This window comes from Calypte anna, chromosome 14 (assembly GCF_003957555.1).
Source record: "Calypte anna isolate BGI_N300 chromosome 14, bCalAnn1_v1.p, whole genome shotgun sequence".
In the NCBI taxonomy this organism is placed as follows: Eukaryota; Metazoa; Chordata; class Aves; order Apodiformes; family Trochilidae; genus Calypte; species Calypte anna.
This window is the reverse complement of record NC_044260.1, coordinates 10875570-10899914: the sequence shown is the minus strand read 5'-3', so window position 1 is coordinate 10899914 and position 24345 is coordinate 10875570. Positions and strand designations below refer to the sequence as shown.

At 39.4% G+C, this 24345-nt stretch overlaps 2 protein-coding genes across 3 annotated transcripts; both read right to left on the bottom strand.

Annotated features, from left to right (window-relative positions):
- Window positions 1–956: 956 nt before the first annotated feature.
- Window positions 957–11599, bottom strand: LOC103536814 (acyl-coenzyme A synthetase ACSM4, mitochondrial). Its single transcript, XM_008503049.2, has 14 exons — window positions 11563–11599; window positions 8965–9230; window positions 8406–8616; window positions 7783–7990; window positions 7291–7434; window positions 6386–6542; window positions 5730–5809; window positions 5284–5407; window positions 4714–4794; window positions 4499–4600; window positions 4011–4138; window positions 3302–3401; window positions 2485–2604; window positions 957–1664 (listed from the first exon to the last, which is right to left on the bottom strand). The coding sequence occupies exons 2-14, from the start codon at window positions 9160–9162 to the stop codon at window positions 1578–1580; spliced, it is 1740 nt and encodes a 579-aa protein (XP_008501271.1). The 5' UTR covers window positions 9163–9230; window positions 11563–11599; the 3' UTR covers window positions 957–1577.
- LOC103536816 (acyl-coenzyme A synthetase ACSM4, mitochondrial) lies at window positions 9176–23899 on the bottom strand. 2 transcript variants are annotated; one of them, XR_003988174.1, is made up of 15 exons: window positions 23807–23899; window positions 22499–22761; window positions 22037–22247; window positions 20547–20754; window positions 19553–19696; window positions 18540–18696; window positions 17614–17693; window positions 16701–16824; window positions 15863–15943; window positions 15618–15719; window positions 13965–14092; window positions 13777–13876; window positions 13022–13141; window positions 11563–11670; window positions 9176–9230 (listed from the first exon to the last, which is right to left on the bottom strand). XR_003988174.1 is itself a non-coding variant. In XM_008503050.2 (14 exons), exons 2-14 carry the CDS (start codon window positions 22736–22738, stop codon window positions 12413–12415), a joined length of 1782 nt encoding a protein of 593 aa, XP_008501272.2. In that variant the 5' UTR covers window positions 22739–22761; window positions 23807–23899; the 3' UTR covers window positions 12066–12412. The 2 variants fall into 2 exon arrangements, 1 of the variants encoding a protein (XP_008501272.2); XM_008503050.2 differs by lacking the exons at window positions 9176–9230; window positions 11563–11670 and adding an exon at window positions 12066–12499.
- Window positions 23900–24345: the final 446 nt, after the last annotated feature.

Genomic DNA, 24345 nt, shown 5'->3' with positions numbered 1-24345 from the left:
TTCAACAATTCTAGACACTCTGCCAGTGGAGTTTGATTCCTGCCTAACTTGGAAAGGCTTAGTACAGCTCATTGCCACCATTAATGAGATGTGAAAATCATGCTGAGATTCCCCCAAACTTGCCCCATAAGGTGTGAACAGTGCAAACTATGACAGCTCTGCTCTGCTGAGGAACTTGATGGGTTATTGATTGTTGCCAGCTGAGGCTTCTGCCCACACTGCAGTACTCAGCCCCCTCTTATTGCAACATCCAAGCTTTATCTTTCACTGTTCAATTAGTCATTCAAATGTCTAGAAATACATTTATTATTTTATAACTGTATTTAATTTGTAAAACAGGATTCTTTAAAAAAATAATTACAATACATTTATGCTCACAAACACAATTTGATTAGGTTAAGGAATATTTCATTTCCCCATACATAATCCCAGTGAAATCTAATCCAGGTTCATCTGTAGTTTAAATGTAAGAAGACAGCATCAGATCCTGTCAGGATAGGCCTGTGATATTCAGCTAAGCAGTTTTAACTTGTTTAGTTAGGATGGGGTCAGACTTTCAATGTTACACTTCAGAACCTGATTAAAAGAAGTTCTGGAGAGAAAAAAGGAAAATTCTACTATTCCAAAATACAACCTGGTTGTTTTTCTAATCTGAGAATTAGGTTTGATTAGAACAGTTTTAATTGCAAGATGCATTGCCAGGAACTGCTTGTATATTCAGAACTCAGTGAAACTTGCCTTTCTTGAGTATTTTTTAAGATGCATTAACTTTTTTTCACACATTGAAGAACTAATTTTTCAGGATAAGGAGATGTAAATTCAGGAGACAGAACAATAAAAGCTTTTATCACCTGAAGGAGAGAGTTCAAGTAAGGCAACACTCAGCAATCACTAACTTGAACAATGTTCAACAGAAAGATGAATAACACAATTTTCTACAATCAAATTTCTTTCAAGCCAGTGGAAATATAAGTTTCCAAGCCAGGTGCTCCACAGCTGTCTGGTTTTTATTGATTGTTGAGTGGTACAGAAGTTTTGTCTGTTGTGTGTGAAGATGAGAACAGAAGAAGGCTAGTAACAAGGCTACTTCTGTATGACACAGTGTTTGTGAATAAAACATGGGAAAAGCTGGCACCACGTGTATTAAAAAAGAAAAGTTTATGAAGGTCATAACAGTGTTATCAATAGAGGAGTCATTCCATCCTCAGGAACTGGTGGGAAGGCTGATTTCACCCTAAACATGCTGCATTTAAGCACAGAGCATCTGACCCTTCTGATCTTGGATGCTACCTAAAAGAGATGGGCCACCAGCCAAATTCTGGTTAAGCTGTGGACATGCAGGACTAGAATGGATTTGTATGGTTAATTCCCTTTCCCAGCAGTGCTTCAGGAACTGACACCATGGCACTGACAATAGAAGCTTTGCAAGCAGGTGTAAACATCACATGTTGGTCTTATCTATTGTTTTTTGATGCTCATGCATTTAACAAAAGTAGATCAGAAGGATGGCAGCTGTATCAGAGGAATTTATGTAGTGTTAATGGAATGAAAGAAGTTCTGTCAAACTCCAAACAAGGCTACACCCGTCCCCACTCTTTGTTTCTTAATTCATTCCTCTTGATCTTCCCAGTTACTGTCTTTGGCAGCTCTTGGACAAATTCCACCTAAATAAAAAAAGACAGAAAACAATGCAGCATGTTCTGTGGAGCTGGTTTTCCAAGACTGGCTGTCAATATATGTGGAAAACTAAGAGGACTCTCATCAGTATGAACTGCTTGCCTAAAGGATCAAGTCCAAGACACTGTGCCATTTGTGAAATAATTCCATTGGCTGCCTAGATGGCCAAACCTCTGTGTAGCTGTGTCCCAGATAACTAAACTGATTACTGGAACAGGAGCACTGAAGCAGGATGGACGCCTAAATGGTATCAAAGGTCAGAGATGAACAACAAAACAAGAAGAAACGGATGTTATTCACATAAAGTATTTAATGGTCCTTAGTTGCTATGAGTTCTACACAAGTGAACTAGGGCACTGCTATTAGCTCTTTTCCCATAGTGCTGTGATTACTGAGAAACACCAAGTGTTTCCTCTTGGCCTTTCTTATTAACTCTGAGGACCAGTAGATTAAAAACTTGCATTCCAGATGCAGTCAAGTATTACCCTGAAGTCATCAGAGAGTGCTTTGTTGAAGATGAAATACAAAATAGAGAAGTGTAATCGTGAGCCTGAGTTAAAACTTGCACATCTAACTAGGATATATGAAAAGCCTAGACTTTTTTTGAGAGGTTGAAAAAATCCTTTACTGAAATGCCTGAAAAACAACTTAAACTAATGTTACTTAGGAAAGATTTTCTGGAGTTAGTGCTCTAGCTGAATCTTGACCACTGACTATTTCGGGTGAATCATAAAAATCTGCATAGTAATTCTCCTGAGATCTGTGGAAGGGTGCCCTGACTTAAAGTTTCTTCTCAGAAGCATTTACCTTTCTAGGATATTTATATGCAGCAGTAGTTTTCTTGACATGCTCCTGTAAGTCAGAGGCTAAGCTCTCCAGGTCATTGGATGAAAAGGTCGGGGACAGGACCACAAATGCTTTCACAACCTGTAAGGTAAGGTCAGCAAAAGCAATCTGATTCCATCCCTTTTTAAGAGCTGATATAAAGGTTACCAGAAGCAGTACTGCTGGGAATCATGACATGCAAAAGGGAGGAACAGAGAAACAAAATACAAGAAATGGTGCCCAGTTTCTGATGTATACGTGCAGAAGGGAAATTTGAAAGCCCTCATTGCAAAGCAAGAGCATTTGCTCTATCTTCTCATCAGGGAGCAAGAAGAAGGAGTGGTAAGAGGTGTCCCTGCAGAGTTCTCTCTGAAGCTGAGGTACATTTTGTTTGGCTCTGAAGTTCAGGCTGAGGACAGCAGGCCCATAACATCCCAGCACAGGACTCTGCTTCCTCCATAGGAGTAGCCCAAGTCTAATGCTAAGGCAGTTGTACTACAGCTTTGGCTCCACCAAGACAGCCTGAAAATTCAGTTCCAGTGCATTGACACTTAATAGCAAGGGGGAGGTAAACATCACTGAAATGTCCTCCACAGTGCAGACCTTATTGGGATTAAAAGAAATTACGAAGAGCAAAGAAGTGTAAAAGGAAAGGGATTTGGCCTGTCACCCCAAGTAAGATTATTCCTGACATGACTGCCTTAGAGTTGTACATTATTAGGTGAAGTAGGAAATGCTTTATATAGTTACATATGTAAGCAAATTCATTGCTTTCCTCACCACTGTCCAGCATCATTACCTCTCCTCTGAGGGGATCTGGGCTGCTGACAACAGCTGCTTCTGCTACAGCTGGGTGCTCTATCAGGGCACTTTCTACTTCAAAGGGCCCAATGCGGTACCTAAGTACAGAAAGAAAAATGCAGAATTTGGTTTTGTAAGCTGGAAAATCAGAACCAAATGCTTTTAAATTGTTGTGTAGAAGAAAAAAAACACAAGAAAGCACCAGGAAAGGAGCCAACGACCAACTATAGAAATTTTAGGCAGAATGGAAAAGTTGGCTGAAGGTGGGAGAATTTCATGGGGATGATGTGGTAGAGATTGCTGGGGCTGTGGATAACTCTCCAGCCCTCCCCTTTCCATGGGGCTACTAAGCTGAAGCTGTGACAGCTGGGGTCTGTGGTACCAGCAGATGCCAAGTTATGGTGTCACATCATACAACATGAAATTGATTAATTTCAACATGTTAAATTAAATGTTTCAATGTTTTTGGAGTTTGACAGAGATGTCCTCAGATTTTAGTCAAACTGCAAACTGTTTGTTGAAAAAGATGAGATGGTGCAGAGGAAACAGAGATGCCACTGACATCACCAAGATAATACTGCAGGTGTATGAAGAGTTAATAATAAAAGCAAGTATTCCACTCATCACAAGCCTATGATGTCAGCAGCTCCTGAGGAAGATGTAAGATTATACAATAGCAGATTTAGGAAGGAAACACCCAAACTGACCCAGAGGAAATGATGATGTCATCGTCTCTTCCAATAAACTGAAAATATCCTTCTTCATCCATAATCCCTCTGTCTCCAGTGACATAAAAATCCCCACATTCACTTTCTGCAGTTTTCTTAGGGTTATCCTCAAAGTGGTTTACAAACAGTAGTTTAGATTCTGAGCATGGATTTAGCTATGCATTAGGCTATAACACATATAAAGTTAAATGCACTGGAACTTAATTTTTCAGTCAGGGATGTTAAAAACATACTGATATTGCTATAAAAGATAATAAAATATGTTTTAAAAAATTATTTTTTTAGGAAAAAAACCCCCTCAATCTTTAGCAAATTCTTTTTCCTTTTCTGATATTCACTAATCTAAACAGACAAATTATTCTGGTAATGAGTAATAACTAGTGAAAAAACACTCAGTCTTCTGAACCACTATGCAGTTGATGAGGTTTGGGGGAGATTGGTGGTGTAGAATAAAATAAAGTCCTTACTACATATTCAGAGAAGAAACCAAGTGGCCTTATAGGCTTAACTCTCACAGCAATTTCCCCCTGTTGTCCTGGAGGCAGAATATTAGCATTTTTGTCTATGATCTAGAACAAAAACAAACACAAATTTTATTTCAATGGGAAAAAACACAAAATTCAAATTCCCAACCAACCAGCCAAAAAACCCAATGAAAGAACCTAAGGAGCAGCCAACAAACCTGAACATCAAATAGGGGAGCTGCCTTCCCCATTGATCCAGGTTTAATCTTCATTCCTTTAAAAACAGAGCAGATTATTCCCTGCAAAAATCAAAATCAAAACAAAGTTTTTCAATGGAAACCAGGTCTTTTCACAATCAAGTCATTAAGTATATTTTCTAGAATAATTAAAATTAATTTAAGATTAATAGGATCCTATATGCCAGTGCTGTATGGTACAGATAAAATCAATAAATTCCCTGAAAGAATCCTGTGCATTGCCTATGAAGAATTCAAATCCTCTGCTAATCCACCTTCTTCCTTAGATTTTGCCTGTCACTGTTACTTGGAATTTATTTAAAGACCTTTACAGAAATGTTAGAGCACACCTCTCAGCAATCATGCTCCTGGCAGGTTATGTGAGGAGAGCCAGGAATGGGTGTTCCTTAAGAGGTTATCAGGGAAGGAGATTACTGAAACCTTCACAGAAATGTGAAGGAAGAAACAGGCTGTGTTCTTTGTGAACAAATACTTTAACCCCGTAAAGCAAAAAGGAATTAAAAAGATTTAATATTGTCCCTGCAGCTGTACCGTTTCTGTCTGGCCATAAACTTCATGGATGTGCAGCCCAGTCTTGCTTTTCCACTGCTCCATGACTTCTGGGTTGAGTGGTTCCCCTCCACTCATGCAGTACTTCAGGTTCATGAATTTGTAGCTTTACAGGGAGTTAAAAAACAAGAGAGACAGTGATTAAATCTATTGGGCAAGGCAAAGAGCAAAGCACTGAGTTCCACACCCTCAGGGATTTGCTCACAGGTTCAGCAGTGAAAGTCTCAAATTTCTGAGGGAAAACATCAAGTTTCTCTATGGTTGACCATAAAACAGGGCAAAACTTATTAACTTTATATGACTGCCTTTTCATGAAGGATGTTCTAAACTAAATTACTATTCTGTTTTGGGTCAAGCAGCTAGATCTGGGTGATCACTAATATCTACTTAGAGTAAAAGAAACATTTGTAAATAATTTCTTGACTTACTTAGAGAGATCACTTTGCACCAGCACGCGGAACAATGTTGGAACACCAACCAGAGTGCCAATGGGAAATCTGCACAGAGTCTGGGGAGTTAAACAAGAGGGACACATGAAGCTCAGACAAAAAACTGTCTTGTGGATGTACAGTAAATAGGTCATATAAGGGGCAATCATATCTCTCCTTCCTATGTAAAGGCACCACACGCTCTGTTGGGTAAGAATCCCTCCCACAGTTGGTGTAATATGCAGATATTCACAGCATATTCAATGGGACAAAATCTCATCCTCATGTGCCCACATGACAGCCAGACAGAACCCAGACCAGCCTGAAGCATGGCCAGAACACACCAGCAAAACCCACTTGTGTTTCAGTCTGCACTGGGAGCAGTTGATAAGACTTGACAGTCACTAGAACAAAAGGCAAGGAATTAGTGCTGATGTGGATGACTTTTATTCACATGCTCACCAGCAAACCATAGGAATAAACCACAGGTTTGGCCCCTTCTGTGTACATTAAAGATGCAAAGAGGAGCTTTACACAATGGATACAGCATCCCAAACAACTATGGGACACAACCCTCAAAATCTATAAATGCTGGTGAGAATTATTGTTTTGCACCCTTGCTGCACATTAACACATCTCCATGAGTTTCTCCTTACATTTAGGATGGCTGCTGCTTCAGTCTGTAGTAGCCTGTGTATAAAGATGCATGATCCAAAAACCCAGGGATCAAAAAGAGATGCTATTGAAGTTAATATCCATCCTGTGTCTGCTGTGTTCCATACCACATCTGAGGGAGTCGAGTCCAACCAGTATCTGACAAAAAATTAAAAAATTAAGAAAATTATGATAAATAATAACATTTTTTTTGCTTAAACCCCCTCCCAACTCACAAACAAAGGAAAAAAAAAACCCAACAGGCCCAAGATTTCTAACAAGACACACGGGCACTGGGCACTGGTTGAATTTATTTTATGAGCTAGCTCTAGGATAAAAGGCTGTATGTTTGTATAAATACATATATACACACACACAAACATATATCATACATATATGATGTCAGTCATAACACAGTATGGATTAAGGGACAGAGATGAGTCTGTATTTCAATAAAGTGATTTTCCACTAGGTAGGAAGATAGGGCTGAAGCAACAGCATTCATGGATGCTGGATGGATGCTGTGTTGGACACCAGGTATTAAAGTTCTAAGGCTGCTGAGGATCCAGGGTGATCTGTTCAAACAAAAACTGCTCCTGCTCATCTTTATGTCACAAAGGTTTTTGCAGCCCACACAGCAATGTATCTCTTGGTTCTCTGGGCTAAAGTATTCCCAGCTGATGACCTTCCTTAAACTTCCTTGACTTCCAAAGAACTGGTAAGAGATACTAATTGAAGTATGTAAACACTGAGGGTGATTCTACTCTCCTAGAAATTTGCTGGAGTTTCTAGTCTGATTTCAGAAGGACTGGGGATGCACACTGGTAAATCTTATTCAGTGATGGTTTTTGTCAGTTCTGTGCACCTTCAATTATCCCACATTCAGCCAGGCTCAAGCATTTCATACCTTTCACTTAGAAGTGGTCTGAAACCAAGACTACCCTGGGAATGTTCAGTCATTTTTGGAGAACCTGTGGTTCCACTGGTAAAGAAGATGCTCATCGAGTCTTGAATCCTTGTTTTGACACAGGAATGGTCAGGAGATTGGTTTCTTTAAAACAGAGAATATAACCATGACTTCACTGGTTACTTTACAGTCTTCAGAATGTGATGAATGTTGTATATTGCAGAATTCCAACCCAAACAAACTTCACAGAAGCTTTTCACCAAATTAGGCTAAAATGTGGAATTACAGTTCCTCAAAGACAGACTTTCTCTTAAGAACAGGATAAAAACTTCAGCTCACCTGTGGATCAGCAATCAAGCAGTCATGATTAGCACCTTAATGGTGGCATCTGATGAGTGTTTGTAGTCCATGAATGCTTGTAAATGAGAACTTGCAGAGAACAGGGTCTGCTTTCTGCATCAGGACACTGCAGTGTCACTAACTCATACTCACTTGTACAGGTCAGTGAAGTTGAGCCATCCCTCCCTAAAGCCTTTGGACACAATTAGCTTCCTTTTCAGAAAGTGACACTCAGATGCCACTGAGTCCACAGCAGGAGCCACCATGTCATCAGTAATGATGCAGGCGGCCTTCGATGCCTGGAGTCGGTACAGGATATCTTTGGCTGATAATTGTGATATTCCTGGAATTATGACAACTCCTGGAAGAGCAATAAAGTTATTTTAGGTGGCATTTTTTACATTTGATCATTTTCTAAGGATGCAAAATATTAACTATTCCCAAACCACCTCCGAGATGAACTTCTCTGGCATTCTCAAGCCTAACTGTTATAGTGCAGTAAGGCAGCTGCTTGTGCCCTCCTGTAAGGAATGAAATATGGACCTGTCTGGTGACTTCCAGGGCTCTTTTCCGCCTTCTGTCATCTCCACACCTGCTGTACAGGCCATCTGTCCTATGGCACCCAGTGCAAATCCTTCAGGACTGCCTATGTGGTTGGTCACTAGGCCATTCATGAGATTATTACATTGCTTTGCCTTTATAAACCATACAAATTCTTGATCCTCTGAACCAATTTTCATCGGCCAGTTTCACCAGTCTCAGATATGCTCACTGACCTGCTCTCATGCAAGCCACATACACCAGCCACCATTCTGGGATCCGTGGCAGGATGACAATAATTCTTTGCCCCTTCTGCAGGCCACACACTTGAGTCAGCACGTTGGCCACTTTCCGAGACAGGAACCCCAGCTCCTCAAAGCTCCACTTCACTTCTTCTCCTTGTCCATTTATCCACCAAAGGGCAGGGTTTGATGGTCTCATTCCAGCCTACAAAACAAAAGGGATTCAAAACCAAAACATTTTCTTTTGAAAAATGACATGTATTTTTATGACATGAATATCTAATGTTACAGTATGCAGAAGAAATAAGCACAGCCACCCTGAGGTTTAATTAAAGTCAAAAGGGACTTAACATTGCTTTTCCTACCTACATAGGGAGTTCCAAAGGTCAAAGACCCTTTCAAAATAAAGCAAGAAACAACGAGATTTTGCATCATTTTGTGCTGAGAATGGGTTTTGGCAACTGATTTTTTTTTCTAAACAACCCCCCCCCAATTTCTTTCAAATGAAATTTCAAATTCAAATATCTCATTAGCAGAACAAAAGCTCATCTACCTTTTCAATCTCTGACCATTTGTCCAAAACATCATTTGCAAAGTTAAAGTACTCTGGTATTTCCTGTTCACCCCGCCTGACAGACTCGTACTGGGAGTACACATCAGAGGCAAGCAGCTTGGGGTGCTCATGGAAAGTCCTATTAGGTGGCTTCAGAGTCCACAAGGATTTTAGAGTCTGTAACTTAAACAACTTCATGGCAAAAGATGATGTCTGTAGATGCTGCAGACTACACAAGGAAATGAGCAGAACTGTTGCTATGAATTCTGCAACAAAAAGAAAAAAAGAAGAAAAAGAAGACAATCCAGAGAATATCCAAATACAATTCAGTTATGGATTGATGAGCTATTAATTTTAGTCACTTAGTCTAGTCACAACTAAACTAATGTTTTTGACTGTTCATTTAAATGCCAAACTCCCAATCCTGTCTTATATATTTTTACCACCAGCTTTTTATGGACTTAATGCATTGTACTCATCTGCCTTCTTGTCTGCAGCTCAGCTGCCCTCATAGATTCTTGATGTGTTCTTTGGGGCTGCTAATTGCCCACAATTCTCCTTTGGCAAATACACTATCAGGTATTACTGTCTGCATTACAAGAAGGTTCCTGGTTCTTACACCAAAGCATTCAGTACCTGATTCGCCATTTGGTTTCCTTCACATAGAGCTGAAGGATGTTTCCAGACCACTTCCATCATGATTCTCACTGCTTTAAGAGTTGCTGACTGATATATCCATTCACCACACATAACCCAAGAACATTCACTTCAGTAATGCCTTTTGTAGGTCCTCAAATTGACTTATACACTTCTATATTTACTCACTCTAAATGCTCTCTTGCCTCTGCACTCACTATAATGATCCTCAAAGCTCTCAAGTCCAATTATTTTCTTCCTTTCCACTGCTATAATTTGTCCTTTCTCTGTTATAATATTATTATTATTATTATTTTCAGTAGTTTATAAGATTGCTTTAGAACTGTGCTCAACTAAAAATTTTCATGCTATTTAGAGGTTTCTCAATAAGTACACATGAAAGTTATAAAACATAGGAAGTAAAAACAAGAAACCAGGCCAAAAGAGCAGAAGAAAGTGGAGTCCTAGAGACCTTTGATGTTTCTAAAACCCAGGTCTATTTATTTTCCTTTTTCAGCCACTAAACACATTACTCAGTCCAAGGTTATGTGAGTTACTGCTGAAATAGAGGTTATTTTTTTTCTCTTTTCTTCCAAAGGATGAAGCTATCTACAAACCAGGGAAAAATTATAGGTAAGCTCTTGATTAAATCCTTTTCCATGTGGAATTTCAGTGGCCTCAGTGAAGTTGCAAAGTTTTGCCCTTTGTCCCAAGTTTTAAAGTTTGTTTTGTGTTTCTTTACCTCTTGTGCCATGTATTCAACTGTAACTGCTTAGCCTAACACTTCTGATGCATGGATCTCAGTGCTGGTCTAATTTTTTCCCCATAAAGAAGTAACTTATTTAACAGTGCCATTATTTCCTTGTTCCTTAGCAGGACCTTTTACAGTAATATTTAATCTGCCTGTCAGGGGAATGAACTCAAATACTTAGAACTTGCAGAACTTAATCTTTTCTGTTGTATCTGAGAGCATACAAAATTTGGATGCAGATTTTCTCCCCAGAACAGAGAAAAACATCAGAAAGCATCAGTAATTCACTGTGTTCTCTGTGCTACATAGAGACTGTGGTAGAGGAATTCTTACCAACTGTAAATAATCCTATAGGATATAATTTTCTCCTGAGGAAAAAAAAAACATAGGACACAGGTATAAAGTTAAGTGTTATCTCCTTAGGGCCACCCACTACAGAATCTGGATTATAGAGCAGATACTCAGCTAGATGGTATTTACATTTTAAACCAAAACTCTTATTAACAGGACCCACTGGAAAAAAAAGTCTAAAAAGGTTTTATTGATTAAAAATGGTCTTTTAAAAATTCCTTAAATATGTCCATAGAAAGTGGACATTAATAAGGAGGTTTATGTCACATTCTGGGATATGTTTGGTTTTTTTCCTACTTAAGGACCAATTGTTGGAAAAATTACAAGATTTTCTTTAAGTGCAACCTTTCTTTGAGGTTATGATCTCCAGTTAATGCTAAAAAACAATCAATCCACTTTCATCCCTTTAACTGAGGAGACAATTAACTTTTAGTAGTCTTTCAAATAAGAGACATTTCCCATTTTTAGTCCTCTCTAGTTCTGTGATTTAGCTCTAATCCACAGATCTCAGAGGCTCCCAATGACAAAATCTACACAATAGCCTGTAAAGAAAAGAGGAAAGAAAGAGCAAACAGGATCAGTATTCAAGACTGACAAGATGAAAAACATTTTAAATCCGTGGTGGTCTACAAAATGTCTGCAAAAGTTTTGCTGGAAGAGCCTTCAACAGTTTTTAGCACTTCCTCACCCTCAATTTAAGAGGGGAAAATGAAGGCAGAAAATTGAGGAAAAGACCCACTAATAGCAATGTCCTCTGATCTGCTGCAATAATCAGAAATTATTTTCCTGATTTAGTACCCTCTGCTTCTTCTCAATGATCAGTTAACACTAGGAATTCAGATAAAAACAGTTTTCCTGACCTGTTTGCTGTGGGCAGTACAAACTGAAGCTGGCTGGGGTAGCTCCTCTTCATTCAGCTTTCAGAACATGAGTTTCCCAAAGGAAGCACTGTAAGGAGCAGCCTTTATCTGGAGATGTGAAGCATGAATGTTGTGTCAAAAAGGATTTGGAGTGAAACCCTTTCTACTTTATAATTTTCTTCTATTAAAGTAATGACAACAGAACACAAAACAGAGCAGGCACCAGTTGTTTCTGGGGGGGTAACCTTTTTCTTGTAATCATTTACACCATCATTCATGCATAATTTGCACCTTAACCTATAGCACTTTGTATTCTCTTTTCCCCCACTTTAACCATTTAAGGACACCACAGATTCATCAAGATGAATAGTAGTTAAAGAATGTCTTCCTCCTTCCATGCAGAAAGAAGTTGAGAGTATTTCAGTGACAGTTTTTGAAGAGAGAATATTACTTCACTGCTGATACCCACTACAGGACAAAGATTATTTTCATTAATTTCTCATTTATTTGTCATTTTCAAAATACAATTTTTCTTTCTTTTTTCCCCCAGAAGCTGTTTATACTAATTCCAGTAAAAAACTTAAGCCTTTATAAGCTCCTGGATTTGTCCCCTTCTCTCTTCCATTCCTCATTTTTAATTACTTGCACCTTCTGAAAGTTTGTAGGTCAATGGCAAAAGTGGCTCTAATACCACACATCCTCAAGCCGTATGAGTGTGAGCTCCTTTATTTTATTGTCATGTGTTTTCCATATGTTATCCTAGTGCTCTGGTCATGGCCACATGCCAAGTATGATGAGCTGTGGCTGGTAGAGATGATGGAAATTTTCTCTCCTCAGTTTCCAGATCATGTTACACTCTCCCCCACTCTTTGTTCCTTAGAACCTTTCTCTGGATCTTTCCAGTAGCAGTCTTGGGCAGATCCTGAACAAACTCCACCTGAGAGGCAAAAATGCTCATTTTTAGCCAAAAACATTCCAGTTAGTCTTCCAGGTGCAAGGAAAGACATACTTTTATTATGGCTGGGGTAAAAAGATGGAAAAACTGCAGAGCTTGTGGCTAGGATGATGAAATTCTTTACCATACATCTTAGCTGACTGCAGAGGCAGTATCTGCAGGGACAAGTCCCACAGTCCTGAACAGATGAGTGCTTCAGCTGCTCTTTCCTGGCTGTACAGAATGGATTCCAAACTCAGCAGAATTTCACCTTAGCTTTGATTGAAAATGTGCACAGAGCTCAAAGAAGGGATGGTAAGAGCTAAACACGATGCAAATAGATCCCTTTCTGTTCCTTATAGCACAGTGAACTCAAGGTTACAGCTGCAAGAAACCCTGTAATTTTATTTTATTTAACTACGGTTGGAGTGTTTGTTAGAATGCAGTTGAAAAGAAGCCAAGGAAGGACAAAACCTGTTTAGTTTTTGAGGCAATTAGAAGGCCTGTTTTCTCTGGTGTACTTACCTTCCTTGGGTACTTGTAAGGTGCAGTCACCTTCTTGACATGTTGCTGAAGCTCATGGGTTAATTTTTCTGGATCATGCGATTCATAAGCAGGAGCCAGAACAATGAAGGCTTTGACCACCTGTGCCACAGAAGTTAAGGCTTCCATTAGCTTCCAGATGTGGGAATAAAGAGATACAAATATGTTGCCAAAATTTGAATATCACATTTCAGAATGCAAAAATGTGTTTTTTCTTTAATTTCCCTTGTCTTTGACTGTTTATTACAGAATGCAATGTTACGAAGTATCAGGATTTGTTTGCTATTTTTACACTTTTTTTTTCTTCTTAACTTCTTTTGCTACTTAACTTTCAAGAAGTTGTAGAACAGAAAAAAAAGCTGAAAATCTCACTGTGGGGCTCAAAGAACAAAGAAATGTTGCAAAGTTGAAAAATATGGAAAGAAAAATTAAAACTTCTGGGCATCACTGCCACCAGGTACTTAGTGACAAGAAGAGAAATAATCCATATTCTATTTTTTAGACAAAAATGCCACAGTAAATCTGAAGAGCCAAGCTTTTTTCCACAACATACCCTGTAGACATGGAAATGATTCTGAAATTCTAAGATCTCTCAAAGTAAGGTTTTAAAATACTTTTAAACCATTCTAATTTAGAAACTGCAACATATTTAATTCCAAGGAAGATTAGTACCTATAGGGAACTTGCTGCTTAAAATAAAGTGCATTTCTTTCCATATATATTTTTTTTCTTCTTACCTCCCCTCGAACTGGATCAGGACTGCTGACAACAGCTGACTCAGAGACTGCAGGGTGTTGTATTAAGGCACTTTCAACTTCAAATGGGCCAATACGATACCTAGGAGAAAATGCAGGTATCCATTCATTTGGTCTTCCCAGATTGACTTTAACAGGCAAATGAGAAAACCTAAAAGCAACAGACTTACCCAGCAGAATTAATCACATCATCAGCTCTTCCAACAAACCAGACATACCCTTCTTCATCCATAATCCCTCTGTCTCCGGTAACATAAAAATTTCCACACACAGAGGCAGCATTTTTTTCTGGATTATCCTGAAAACAATCACACATTTTCAAAATTTACCTGATTGTTCATGAAATGCAATTCATTTACTTTGCAATAGTGCCAACAAAGATCAAAACAATTTTTAAAATGTTCTCAAAATGAGTTTTTCACTACTATTTTATCTCTTCAATTAAAAAACCCCCAGAGCCACAATAATTAGCAGTTTTGAGATGGAAATGAGCTCTTAGGTATATATAGATGGTTCTAGGGAAAAAACCCCACTGTCTATGACAATGCCATCCATCACAGCTAATTACTAAAATGTAAATCCCACTCTCTTCAGAGAAATAATTTATAATTTCAGGGGGTTGCCACAATAGCCTCCTGTCAATGCAAACTTTTTACCCCCAGGTCTCAAAGATCAAAACACAAGCGATGTGACCTACAGGAAAAACTTCCTTATTGATCTTTCTGTTATCTTTATTGATGTATTGGGTCTAGATTACACAGGAAAACCATCTTGACAACAGAAGACAATGAAAAACTGAAGCAATAGTATTGAACCAAAAGAAGTTTTCTATTGCACAGTGAGCAATTACTTTGTGAGAATCGTTGTTGGAGGATGCTACAAATATCATAGAATCATAGAATCATAGAATGGGCTGGGTTGGAAGGGACCTCAGAGATCATATGGGGGTTCAGAAGAGAATTAAACACATAAATAGGTTCAACAAAGCTTATTTGACACCACAGTTGAATAAGTCACTTCACTGCCATATTCAATATTTTTATATTTGCCTGATTCTAGGGTTTTCTTAAATATGTACCAAACTCAATACCACCACAGATGGAATGCTGGCTTAGATGGACCTTTGACCTGGACAAAAATGACCATTCTTTTGAAATTTTTTTTTAAGCCTGTTCAGCTTTCAAGTGGGTAAAGCATTCCCATTTGAACAGCAGTGTTAGATTACATATGCCACTACCTCAAAGACATATGATCATCTACACCTGAGGGCTCTGTAGCATGTATTTCTGCTGTTGATCTTGTACACATCATCTATGTGACAGACAACTGTACAAAGGGTTTCTCTAACACCAGAGATTCATGCATACTGAAATGTGCAATTTAGATTGCAAATCTAGAGATTTAAAAGATCAATTAGTGGGTACCTCTGACAGTGGTATAAGGGAAAAAATATTTGTGCTCTTTGGAAAGCCTCCTTGAGCTTCAAAGACATTAAGTGTAGCCTTTATGGACTTCTTTCATTAACCCATAACTAAGGAAAGGAGTGGAATTGAAGGGAAAGGACTGATGTGAATGTGAAGCTGATGCCAGGTACAGAAACGTGCCCCCTGCTTCATGGTGCATCCTGAAATTATATTCTGCCTGTCAGTCTGTTCCTGCAATAGCAGGACAATACACTGATCAGGCCCAAAAGCCTTGAGCAACGTAGTGAGACTTTGAAAAGATCGTGCATTAAATACTTCTCTTTGAGTAAGTCAACAGAACTTTGCCCTGGGTCTTTCTTGAGCTTCTCAGCAGCCACAGACAGACCAGCTCAGGCTCACCAAGTACTCAGAGAACAGGCAGAATGGTCGTGTTGGTAGGATTCGGACTGCAATGTTGCCTTCTTCTCCTGTGGGCAGAATAGCCCCGTGGTCATCTATGATCTACAGAGAGGACATATCATTATTGCTTTGATTAGCTCTGTAAAACACCTGTACAGTGCAGGACAAAGAAGGGACTCAGACAGCATTCCTTTACCCTTGTACCCACAACAGCAGCCAAGCTCAGATGTGACCTATCAACATACCTGCACATCATAGGGTGGAACAGCTTTTCCCACAGAGCCAGGTTTAGTCTCCACTCCTTTCATATTGGCACATATTGTCACCTGCACAACAGATTATTTTTTTTTTCATTTGTGCAATATCTTGTTTGCATTAGGCATGACACCTCTTCATGACAAGGGCTGAATCAGGACTAAAGCCCTGTGGTTGTCAAGCACATCAGAAAGGAGCTGAGAGGTGTCTCAGCTCAGTCAGTGGGATGAGTCTGAGCCAGTTCTTTCACTGACACTTCAATTTGTACAACAGCAGATGTGAAGTTATTACAGATCTTGTTTCAATAATGGGATAATTAATTTGGAACCATAGCAAGGGTAAGAGGAGAAAATGCCTGAAATCTGACTCTTAACAGTTTCATTAATGTCCACTTACAGAAAAGTCTGGGATGTGAACTGATTCAATATTTTTCATTAAAACCTCGAACAGGCCAAATTGATACCCAGAACAAATTATTTTTTTTAGGTTTACCTTCAAAGTAAAATGATGAAGGGATCTGCTACCAGTTATTTGATTTGAGGTAATCTCTGACATGTTTTTTGAGAGGGGCCTTAAATCTATTGTCATAGCATTTCCTATAAACATTAAAATATGCAGCTATTTGATTTCGAAACTATATATAACTATATAAGTTTAAGAGACTATATAATTACATACAGTCTCTTAAAAGAATTTAAATTATTCTCACTTTTGCCATTGATTTCTGATTTTGTCTTACAATGATTATAATTTTTCCATTGATTTTGATTGTTTCTGTGGTACTGATACCTGTGAAAAAGCACAGTTCAACAATTAACTCAAACATACTGTTTCAGTCTGCCCATAACCTTCATGGATATCCAGTCCTGTCTGGATTTTCCACTTTGCCATCACTTCAGGATTGAGTGGCTCCCCTCCAGACAGACAGTGTTTCAAACTCATGAACTTGTAGCTTAAGAGGAATAGCAAATAAAATCATTTTCTTAACTTCTGAAAAGAGCAGTGAATGGTTTTAACTGAGCAGCCTTCCTCAGCTTTCAAAGGACCCCTAAAACTTCATAAGCTGCTTTGAAAATTATAATAATCATCCTGTGACAAAACCTTGGGCTAGATTGCAGTAGGACAACGTGGTTTATTTTCATGTCACTGGAAGCAGGTTTTGTTTCTGGAAAAAGAGTGAGCAAAGGCATTTTCTTGGAAGAGCTGACAAAAAAGGAGAAATCTGAACAAGCACATGTTCATGAAAGCTGTTACGTGCCAACATCCAAGATCAAATAAGACACTGAGAATTCCACAGAGGAAAAGGAAGGCTAACTAGACATATAATGTGAGCTCTGTGCTAAACTAGGGTTGGCTTTGTCAGGATAAAAGACTTCTGTGAAAACAATAAGTACTCTACTGAAGGTGTGAAAACTCCCTGCAAATCACACTGACCACCCTAAGCTGAGTACTTTACCATGTAACAAACTGGTGGAAACAGCTGCTTGTGAAGTGATAACTTAAAAAAATCTCATTGTTTCCTCTGTGCTGTTGGTTCAAAGACCCATTCCTGAAACTGAAGTAGTGTAAGTTGTGACCAGTTATCCTCATATTTCACAACACAGACTTCTTTTCTGAGAGCTAATTTATATTTCCTTTAATTGAAAAAATAGGCAACATAAGGAACTAACCAGCCAGAGCTGTCACAGTATTATATCCCACCCTCTCTCTGCTGTCCTTGCAGCAGACAGGTTTGCAGTACCTGCTCAGATCATGTTGGACCAGCATGCGGAAGGCAGTGGGAGCAGTGCAAAAGACAGTGATGGGATATCTTGAGAGAGTCTATAGAAATAGAAAGTTTCTTTGTTGAAAAGAAAATGCAATGGTGGGGCTGATATTGTAAAATGTGCAATTAACATAATTTATGTGTTTAAACATCTGCATAATGAAAATCACAAAAATGCAACATACATTCAACATAGGGAATGACTGTGAATTACTGACTATGAATCCTGGCTGCAGAGTGGCTGCACCAGTCAGTCCCAGTGCTGTAGAAAATCTAGTACTTTCTGTCAAATAAAAATCACTCATGTAAATAAATGACCACTGAGAGTAGTAGTTCCAATTAAGATTGTATTCTGCTTCCCAAGGTGACTGTGCCCCAGGCTCAGGACTAAATGACAACAGTGAACTAGACCAAAGCTTTTCCCTTTTTATCCTTGAAAAAGTCTGGGTCTCCTCTCCAGACAAGAGGCTGAAGTTAGGAATAGGCCAGTTGACTGGTTTTGTGAAATGGCAGAGGGAAAGGCATTCTGGCACCTGAAAATTCAGGATAACAGGGCCCTGGCTGTCTATGCCTGGCTCATGCTCACAGTGAGCCCCAAACAGCTGGAAGTCCATAACTGAAGTGAGCTTTAGGCTAACTATACAACAAGACATCCTTAGTTCATTTTATCCTGCATCTTTCACCACAGTTCTTCTACACTGTAGTCATGTTGCATTGCCTGTCAGGAGGGACACTTGTTCCTCTAGCTTACTGGGCACTAATGAGAGAGTTAATTGCTTGGCATGTGGGAAGTACTACGCCTGCTGCTACAGAGCAGAGGGTATCATACATTAGAGCCCACCCTGTTTACTTCATATACACAAAAAGGTAATAAAAGTCACAATATAAAATGTTACACTTACTTTTGCAATAACTCCTGGTTTGAACTGTGGCATATGGTGTACAAAGACACAGGATCCACTGATCCATGGTGCAAAAACACTGCCCCAAGATGCTTTTACCCAACCAGTATCAGACGTATTCCACATAATATCTGAAGGAGCCAAATTCATCCAGTACCTTTTGACAAAGCAGACACAGTGAAAATGCTTTGCAGTGTGTGAAAGATGGGAGCACAGGTCACAGCACATTTAAAGGAAAGAGCAGGTTTCCATTGGAAGATGCAGTGTCAACAAGTGTGGCTCTTCAGAAAGCTCCTAACAGCTGAAGAGAACCTTAAACATTCTATTATTTCCCTTTAACATTTCCAGCATCTGCTTTTCTCCTGAAGAGTGCAAAACATCTTTGGCTTGAACTGAAGAATTCAGACCTAGATCAAAGACTGAACTGATCACATGGAGCAGGCTTTCTCCAGCTTATGCATTAGAGACATTGGCTGAACCATATCTTACTTTCCTAGGAAACTAACCAAATTACTTCTATGGACTCTATACCACAAACTTCCAACTCAGAATGCCTTGGGAAATGTATCCTTTGGTTTTAATGAAATTTCTCTCTCCTTGAAAAGCATGAATAAAAGGTGTTCAATGAAAGCAGATCAGTAACAAACCCCAGACCCAAACTGAACTGTAACTTTTATAGTGTGATGCTAGGGCCCAAGGCTGCTCTGGTTCTCAAGGAAGGTTTACATAATATTAAAGTACTCAACTTTTCTGATTTTGCTACATTGAGTCTATCCTTATTGCTGCTCTGCAGTCAGCCCTTTGTGAGACTGAACACTGTGTTTGATGATCTCAACTGAGTCTTCAACAAACTTTTAATAATGACAGTTTCACCATGAGAGGGGAGAATGGAGGACAAAGTAAATTCCTACCCTAATGAAATGCCTACATTTGCTGGAGTGTTTATGGTCACATTTTCAATTTAACTGATCATGTCACTCAACCAGGATACTGGGAGCAACTGCAGGATGTACCTGGCACTGGTTGCAAATCCAATGCCATAACTGCTGTGTGACTGCACCACCATTTTTGGAGAGCCTGTACTTCCACTGGTAAAGTAGATCATCATTGGGTCTTGACTCCTTGTCTTGACACATGTATGGTCAGCAGATGTCACCCTGCAGAAGAAACAGGATATGTTGGTTACTACATGTAGTTTTTCACAAATGAAGCAGTATTTTTTTTTAAAGTTTAGGTGATAAACAGGAAAATGGCTCAAAACTACCTGATCTCATTGAAGGAATAGCTGCATCAGATAACACTAGTAAGAGTCAGAGAGCACATTTTGCTGCTCACAAGTGTGCTCTGTACACACAACTTTCAAGAAGCCATCAGCTACAGCATATTGCACTGACTTCGCCTACAACTGCTTTGCAAGGGCACCCAAGATGCTGGTTATGGAATAGCAGGAAGATACAAAACCAGCTCAACACATACCATGTCCTAATATGAAGTCAATGGGGGCCACACTCAGGCTATTATGCCAGGTAAGGTGGACTTAGACACCTAGTACCCCACTTATATTTAAGAGCCTGCTGAACAATTCAGATGGACTGGGCTACCAGGATAGTCAAGGCAAGAAATAACTGGTGCCTTGTCAGCTGAGCACCAAGAGCTGGCAATCTTCTCATTGGATTCAAGAGACTTCAGGCCAGGCTCTAGCAGACAAGCACAAAACAACTGCAACACTAGCACCCTGTGTTCTTGTCTTGTGATCATAGTACAAACAGGGCTTTTAAAAGCTGGCAGATTGCTGAGTAAGAAGAAGCTGAAAGACCTGAATCCAGCTCCCAAAACATGTTGGAGGGATTTTTTACTTGATGCTGTGATCACGGAAAGCTGGTAGATGGATGCAAAAATATAACTCGTTTGTATTTTGGAAATTAATCCCAAAACTCAGCAATGTCACCTGACTGATAGAGTTTCCTGCACCTCACAGGAATGATGGTAAAGCAGCTGGATACTCACGCAAAGAGTTCTTTGAGGTTCAGCCACCCATCTCTGCTCCCTTTAGCTACAATTATTTTGCTTTTCAGAAACTGGCAGTCAGGCATGATGGATTCCACTGCAGGTGCCAGCACATCGTTGGTAATGAGACACTTGGCCTTTGAAGCCTGGAGTCGGTATAAGATGTCTTTGGCTGTTAATTGGGATGTTCCTGGAACAAAGACAATTCCTGGAAAAAATCAAGAAGTGATTTAGAAAATTGACCATTCTTTTTATTCTATTCACAGGACATGATCCCAGCCACAGAAAAGCTGAGCTACTTGCAAAAAACTTATTCTTTGAGAAACAGGAGTCAAGTATAACTCATGCTTGACGGCAGAGCTTGGGTGAACTTGTCCCACTTGGGCATGACCTGGGATCCTCTGGCTCTGAAAGACCTACAAACCCTGAATCAGTGATGCTGAGTTTTGTGTCATCCATATAAGAGGAGTAGAGATGATAAGATCTAGATTTCAAGTCTTTTTCACTTTTTTATGATTTGTAATGGAATGAAGTGCTGAAATGATCATGCCCTTAAGTATATAAGGCAAACATTTGGATTATATTAACACCTGGAATAAAGCCATTATTAATTTCAATTAAAAATTGATACCTCTGATATGGGATAATGAACAGACTGAGGTCAGGTAGCTTACATACATTGGTCAGTCAACATATCCTTCAAGCTCAGATTAATTTTATAACGTGAACAAATATAAGTTTGGATACTGAGTACAATGTGACTGAAATCTCATTTGTGGGGCCAGGGAAGGGAGGGATGTAAATTTAGTGCATTTCTGTACCAACTTTTTCCAAGGAGTTCAACAGAGCTGACCTGCAGGTTTGATTTCAGTCTTGTTGTACTTTCAGTGGTGTCTAACATAATTATATATATATATATAATATATATATATATATATATCACAGAATTGTTCAGGCTGGGAAAGACCCTCAAGATCATTGAGTCCAACCTTGTCCTAACCCTACTGCCCTAATTCCTGGTGACCCTCCACTAACCCATGTCCTCAAGCACCACATCCAGACAATATCCAGACAAAGATATTTCACAATAGGGAAACTGAAGAGCTGAGACACTGAATGATATTCCCATGTCACAGTCCAGAAAATCTTGGATACAATAAAATTGGATTCCCTGAGTCTTAGCAGTCTGAAAATGCAACAGGTCAGATTCCTCCTAAGAATTTGCAAAACTGTAACAGTAGAGAAAAAAAATATATTTAATTATTAACAGGACTAGTCATATAATAAACTGCATTAAAGCTGTCCATACCACCATGTCTGTTCAGCACCTTGTTCAATGCCACTTTGGTTCCTGTGTGGGTGCTGCCTATTCTCTGCAAAAGCCAAACTGTACAGAGCACAGCAGCATATACCTGTTTACATTTTTTTCAAACTAATATAGCTTATTTTTCATATTTTCTATTTTTCTTTCTGCATTGAAGGTTACTCACCTGTTCGCATACAGGCTACAGTCAGCAGCCACCACTCAGGAACACGAGGCAGAACTGTTATAACTCTGTCTCCTCTCTGCAGACCACACGTCTCTGTAAGTATATTAGCTGCTTTCCTAGACAGAAATCCCAGCTCTTCAAAGCTCCACTTCACCTCCTCTCCCTCCTCATTTACCCACCAAAAAGCTGGATTTGCTGGTCGCTTTCCATCCTAGAACACAACAGTAGACATTAAAATAAGAAGACAATCCTTGAAAGGTTTAATTTCAATCTAGAATAACTCCAGACTAAGCAAATTGTCCCTGGAAACTAGACACTAAAAGTGATACCTTTATTTCTGACAAAGAAAAAGAAATAGTGCATTCTACTCTGTAGCTAATATTATACAGTAGTCCTCATGAAAACAGATTTTTATCATCTGATATTTGCTCTGATGTCTATGAAGTAAAAGAAAAATGCTACCTTTTCCAGTTGTGACCACTCATCCAAGACATCACTTGCAAAGTTGAAATATTGTGGAAGTTCCTTTTTACACTGGTTTATAGAGTCATAATATGAAATAATCTGAGATGTAAGAAGCCTGTTGCACCCACTGAACACTCTGCAAGGAGACTTGAGAATCTGCAGACACTGAGGAATCCATGATTTAACAAATGTTCTCATGATAAAGGATGTTTTATCTGACAGTGGGGAAAAATACATGCCCACCTACAGGAATCAGTCATCTGAAATAAAAGAAAATACATTTAAAACCTTTAGTTTGTGATGTTGGATAAATTAGTGCAAACCAGCTGGAATATGTAAGGCTTTTGTGCGCCTCCTCTTTTCCCCTGATTATTTTATGTTATCCTGATTATATGTTAAGTGTTCCTCCTTTTATGGCAAGGAGATTGTACAGTTTTTTCATTACAGTATTTGTCCTGTACTTTGTCAAGTGATGAACAAATCTCATGCCTCCCTTCTCACTTTCCAGTCCTTTTCTCAATAGTCCTTTTCTGTCTTTGGATTCCTGGTAATTTTATAGTTTACTCTGCTTGCTTACAGAAACAAAATGCCACTAATTAAAAAGTTTTGAGGGCACTTTTTATTACCCCCTTGATTTAAAAGTTTTTGTAATCATGCTATGTCTTAAATATACACTAGATGGCGATTCACACTGAATTTATAAACCAATAAAACAGATGAATCCCTGAGTTATTTCCTCAAAGGTAACTGGAAACCAGCAGCCTCACACTCCATAGCTCCCTTAGGAGATGTGCTTCTGGGATACTGAAAGACTTTTCTGCTAAGCACTGCCCCAGGATGTTGAAAACCCAAGGCCACAATGCTGAACTGGCTGCTTTGTTTGCTGGGATCATTTGCATTGTCAGAGCACAAAGAGGCCAAAGATGGGACGCACACATGTGCCTAGGAAGCCCTAAGATTTTGTCCTAATCCTTAAAACAGGAAAAGTGAACACAGAACTATGAAGGTGAGTTAGATAATGAGACAAAGCAACATTCCCCAGATCACACAGGAAATCTGGTGCTGCCAGGAATTAGCTTCAGGAATCCAGAATGAATACAAGACCTGAGACCATTCCCTTCTTGACCAATTCTCAACCATGGGGAGACAGAAAATGGGGAGGAATTCAATACTTCCCAGAAAGCAGGATTTGTTCCATTGCTCTCCCAAGATGAGGAAATGTTTGAGCTCCAAACTTGACTCAGTGATCTAGGACCTGCTCTGAGAACCCCCCAGTTCCCTTGCTGCATACCATTATCTACTTACCAATCCCACAATACTTATCAGGACTGCTTTGGTGTCTCCTGGACAGTGACTCCCAACTCCTCCTAATGTCCTCCAGTGCCACCCCTCACCGTGTCCCAGGTCTGCCTTCTTTCAGGAAAGGTTTAGTTTAAAAATATCCCCTGATTTTCTGCCAACCAGTATCAGGTTGCTCTTTTGATCTGAGCAAAGTACACAGGGCAAGTACCCAGCGTGGCAACAGAGTACTGACCCCAGAAACCAGCACTCTTCTGCCCTCATTCTGTGTTGTGCAACAAGAAAGTAACTGAAGGGGCACCATGGCATGGACAGAGGTTTCAGATTCCCTTGGTTTTTTGGGGGAAAGGCACTGGAACACTGTCTGAACACACTGCTGAGCAGCACACAGCAACAGGCCTGCTCTCCCATGGATACAAGCCCTGCTGAGTTAGATGCTGTGTGGCAGGAACACCTGATCTCAAAGCTCACCCGAAAAGGCTCTTCTGCAGTCTGTGGCATCTCCCTGTCCATATTAAACTGATCTAAATATTATGCAAATGCCT

What these genes read in the sequence shown, in the direction of transcription:
- LOC103536814 (XM_008503049.2), bottom strand. Translation starts at nt 9,162, where the DNA reads ATGAAGTTGTTTAAGTTACAGACTCTAAAATCCTTGTGGACTCTGAAG. An exon ending in GACATCATCATTTCCTCTGG is followed by an intron (nt 3,402 to 4,010) that starts GTCAGTTTGGGT and finishes TTCTGTACTTAG; the next exon opens with GTACCGCATTGGGCCCTTTG. An exon ending in CATATAAATATCCTAGAAAG is followed by an intron (nt 1,665 to 2,484) that starts GTAAATGCTTCT and finishes TTTTTTATTTAG; the next exon opens with GTGGAATTTGTCCAAGAGCT.
- LOC103536816 (XM_008503050.2), bottom strand. Translation starts at nt 22,738, where the DNA reads ATGTATTTTTCCCCACTGTCAGATAAAACATCCTTTATCATGAGAACA. An exon ending in GGATTTGCAACCAGTGCCAG is followed by an intron (nt 18,697 to 19,552) that starts GTACATCCTGCA and finishes CTTTGTCAAAAG; the next exon opens with GTACTGGATGAATTTGGCTC. An exon ending in TTCCACCCTATGATGTGCAG is followed by an intron (nt 15,720 to 15,862) that starts GTATGTTGATAG and finishes TCCTCTCTGTAG; the next exon opens with ATCATAGATGACCACGGGGC.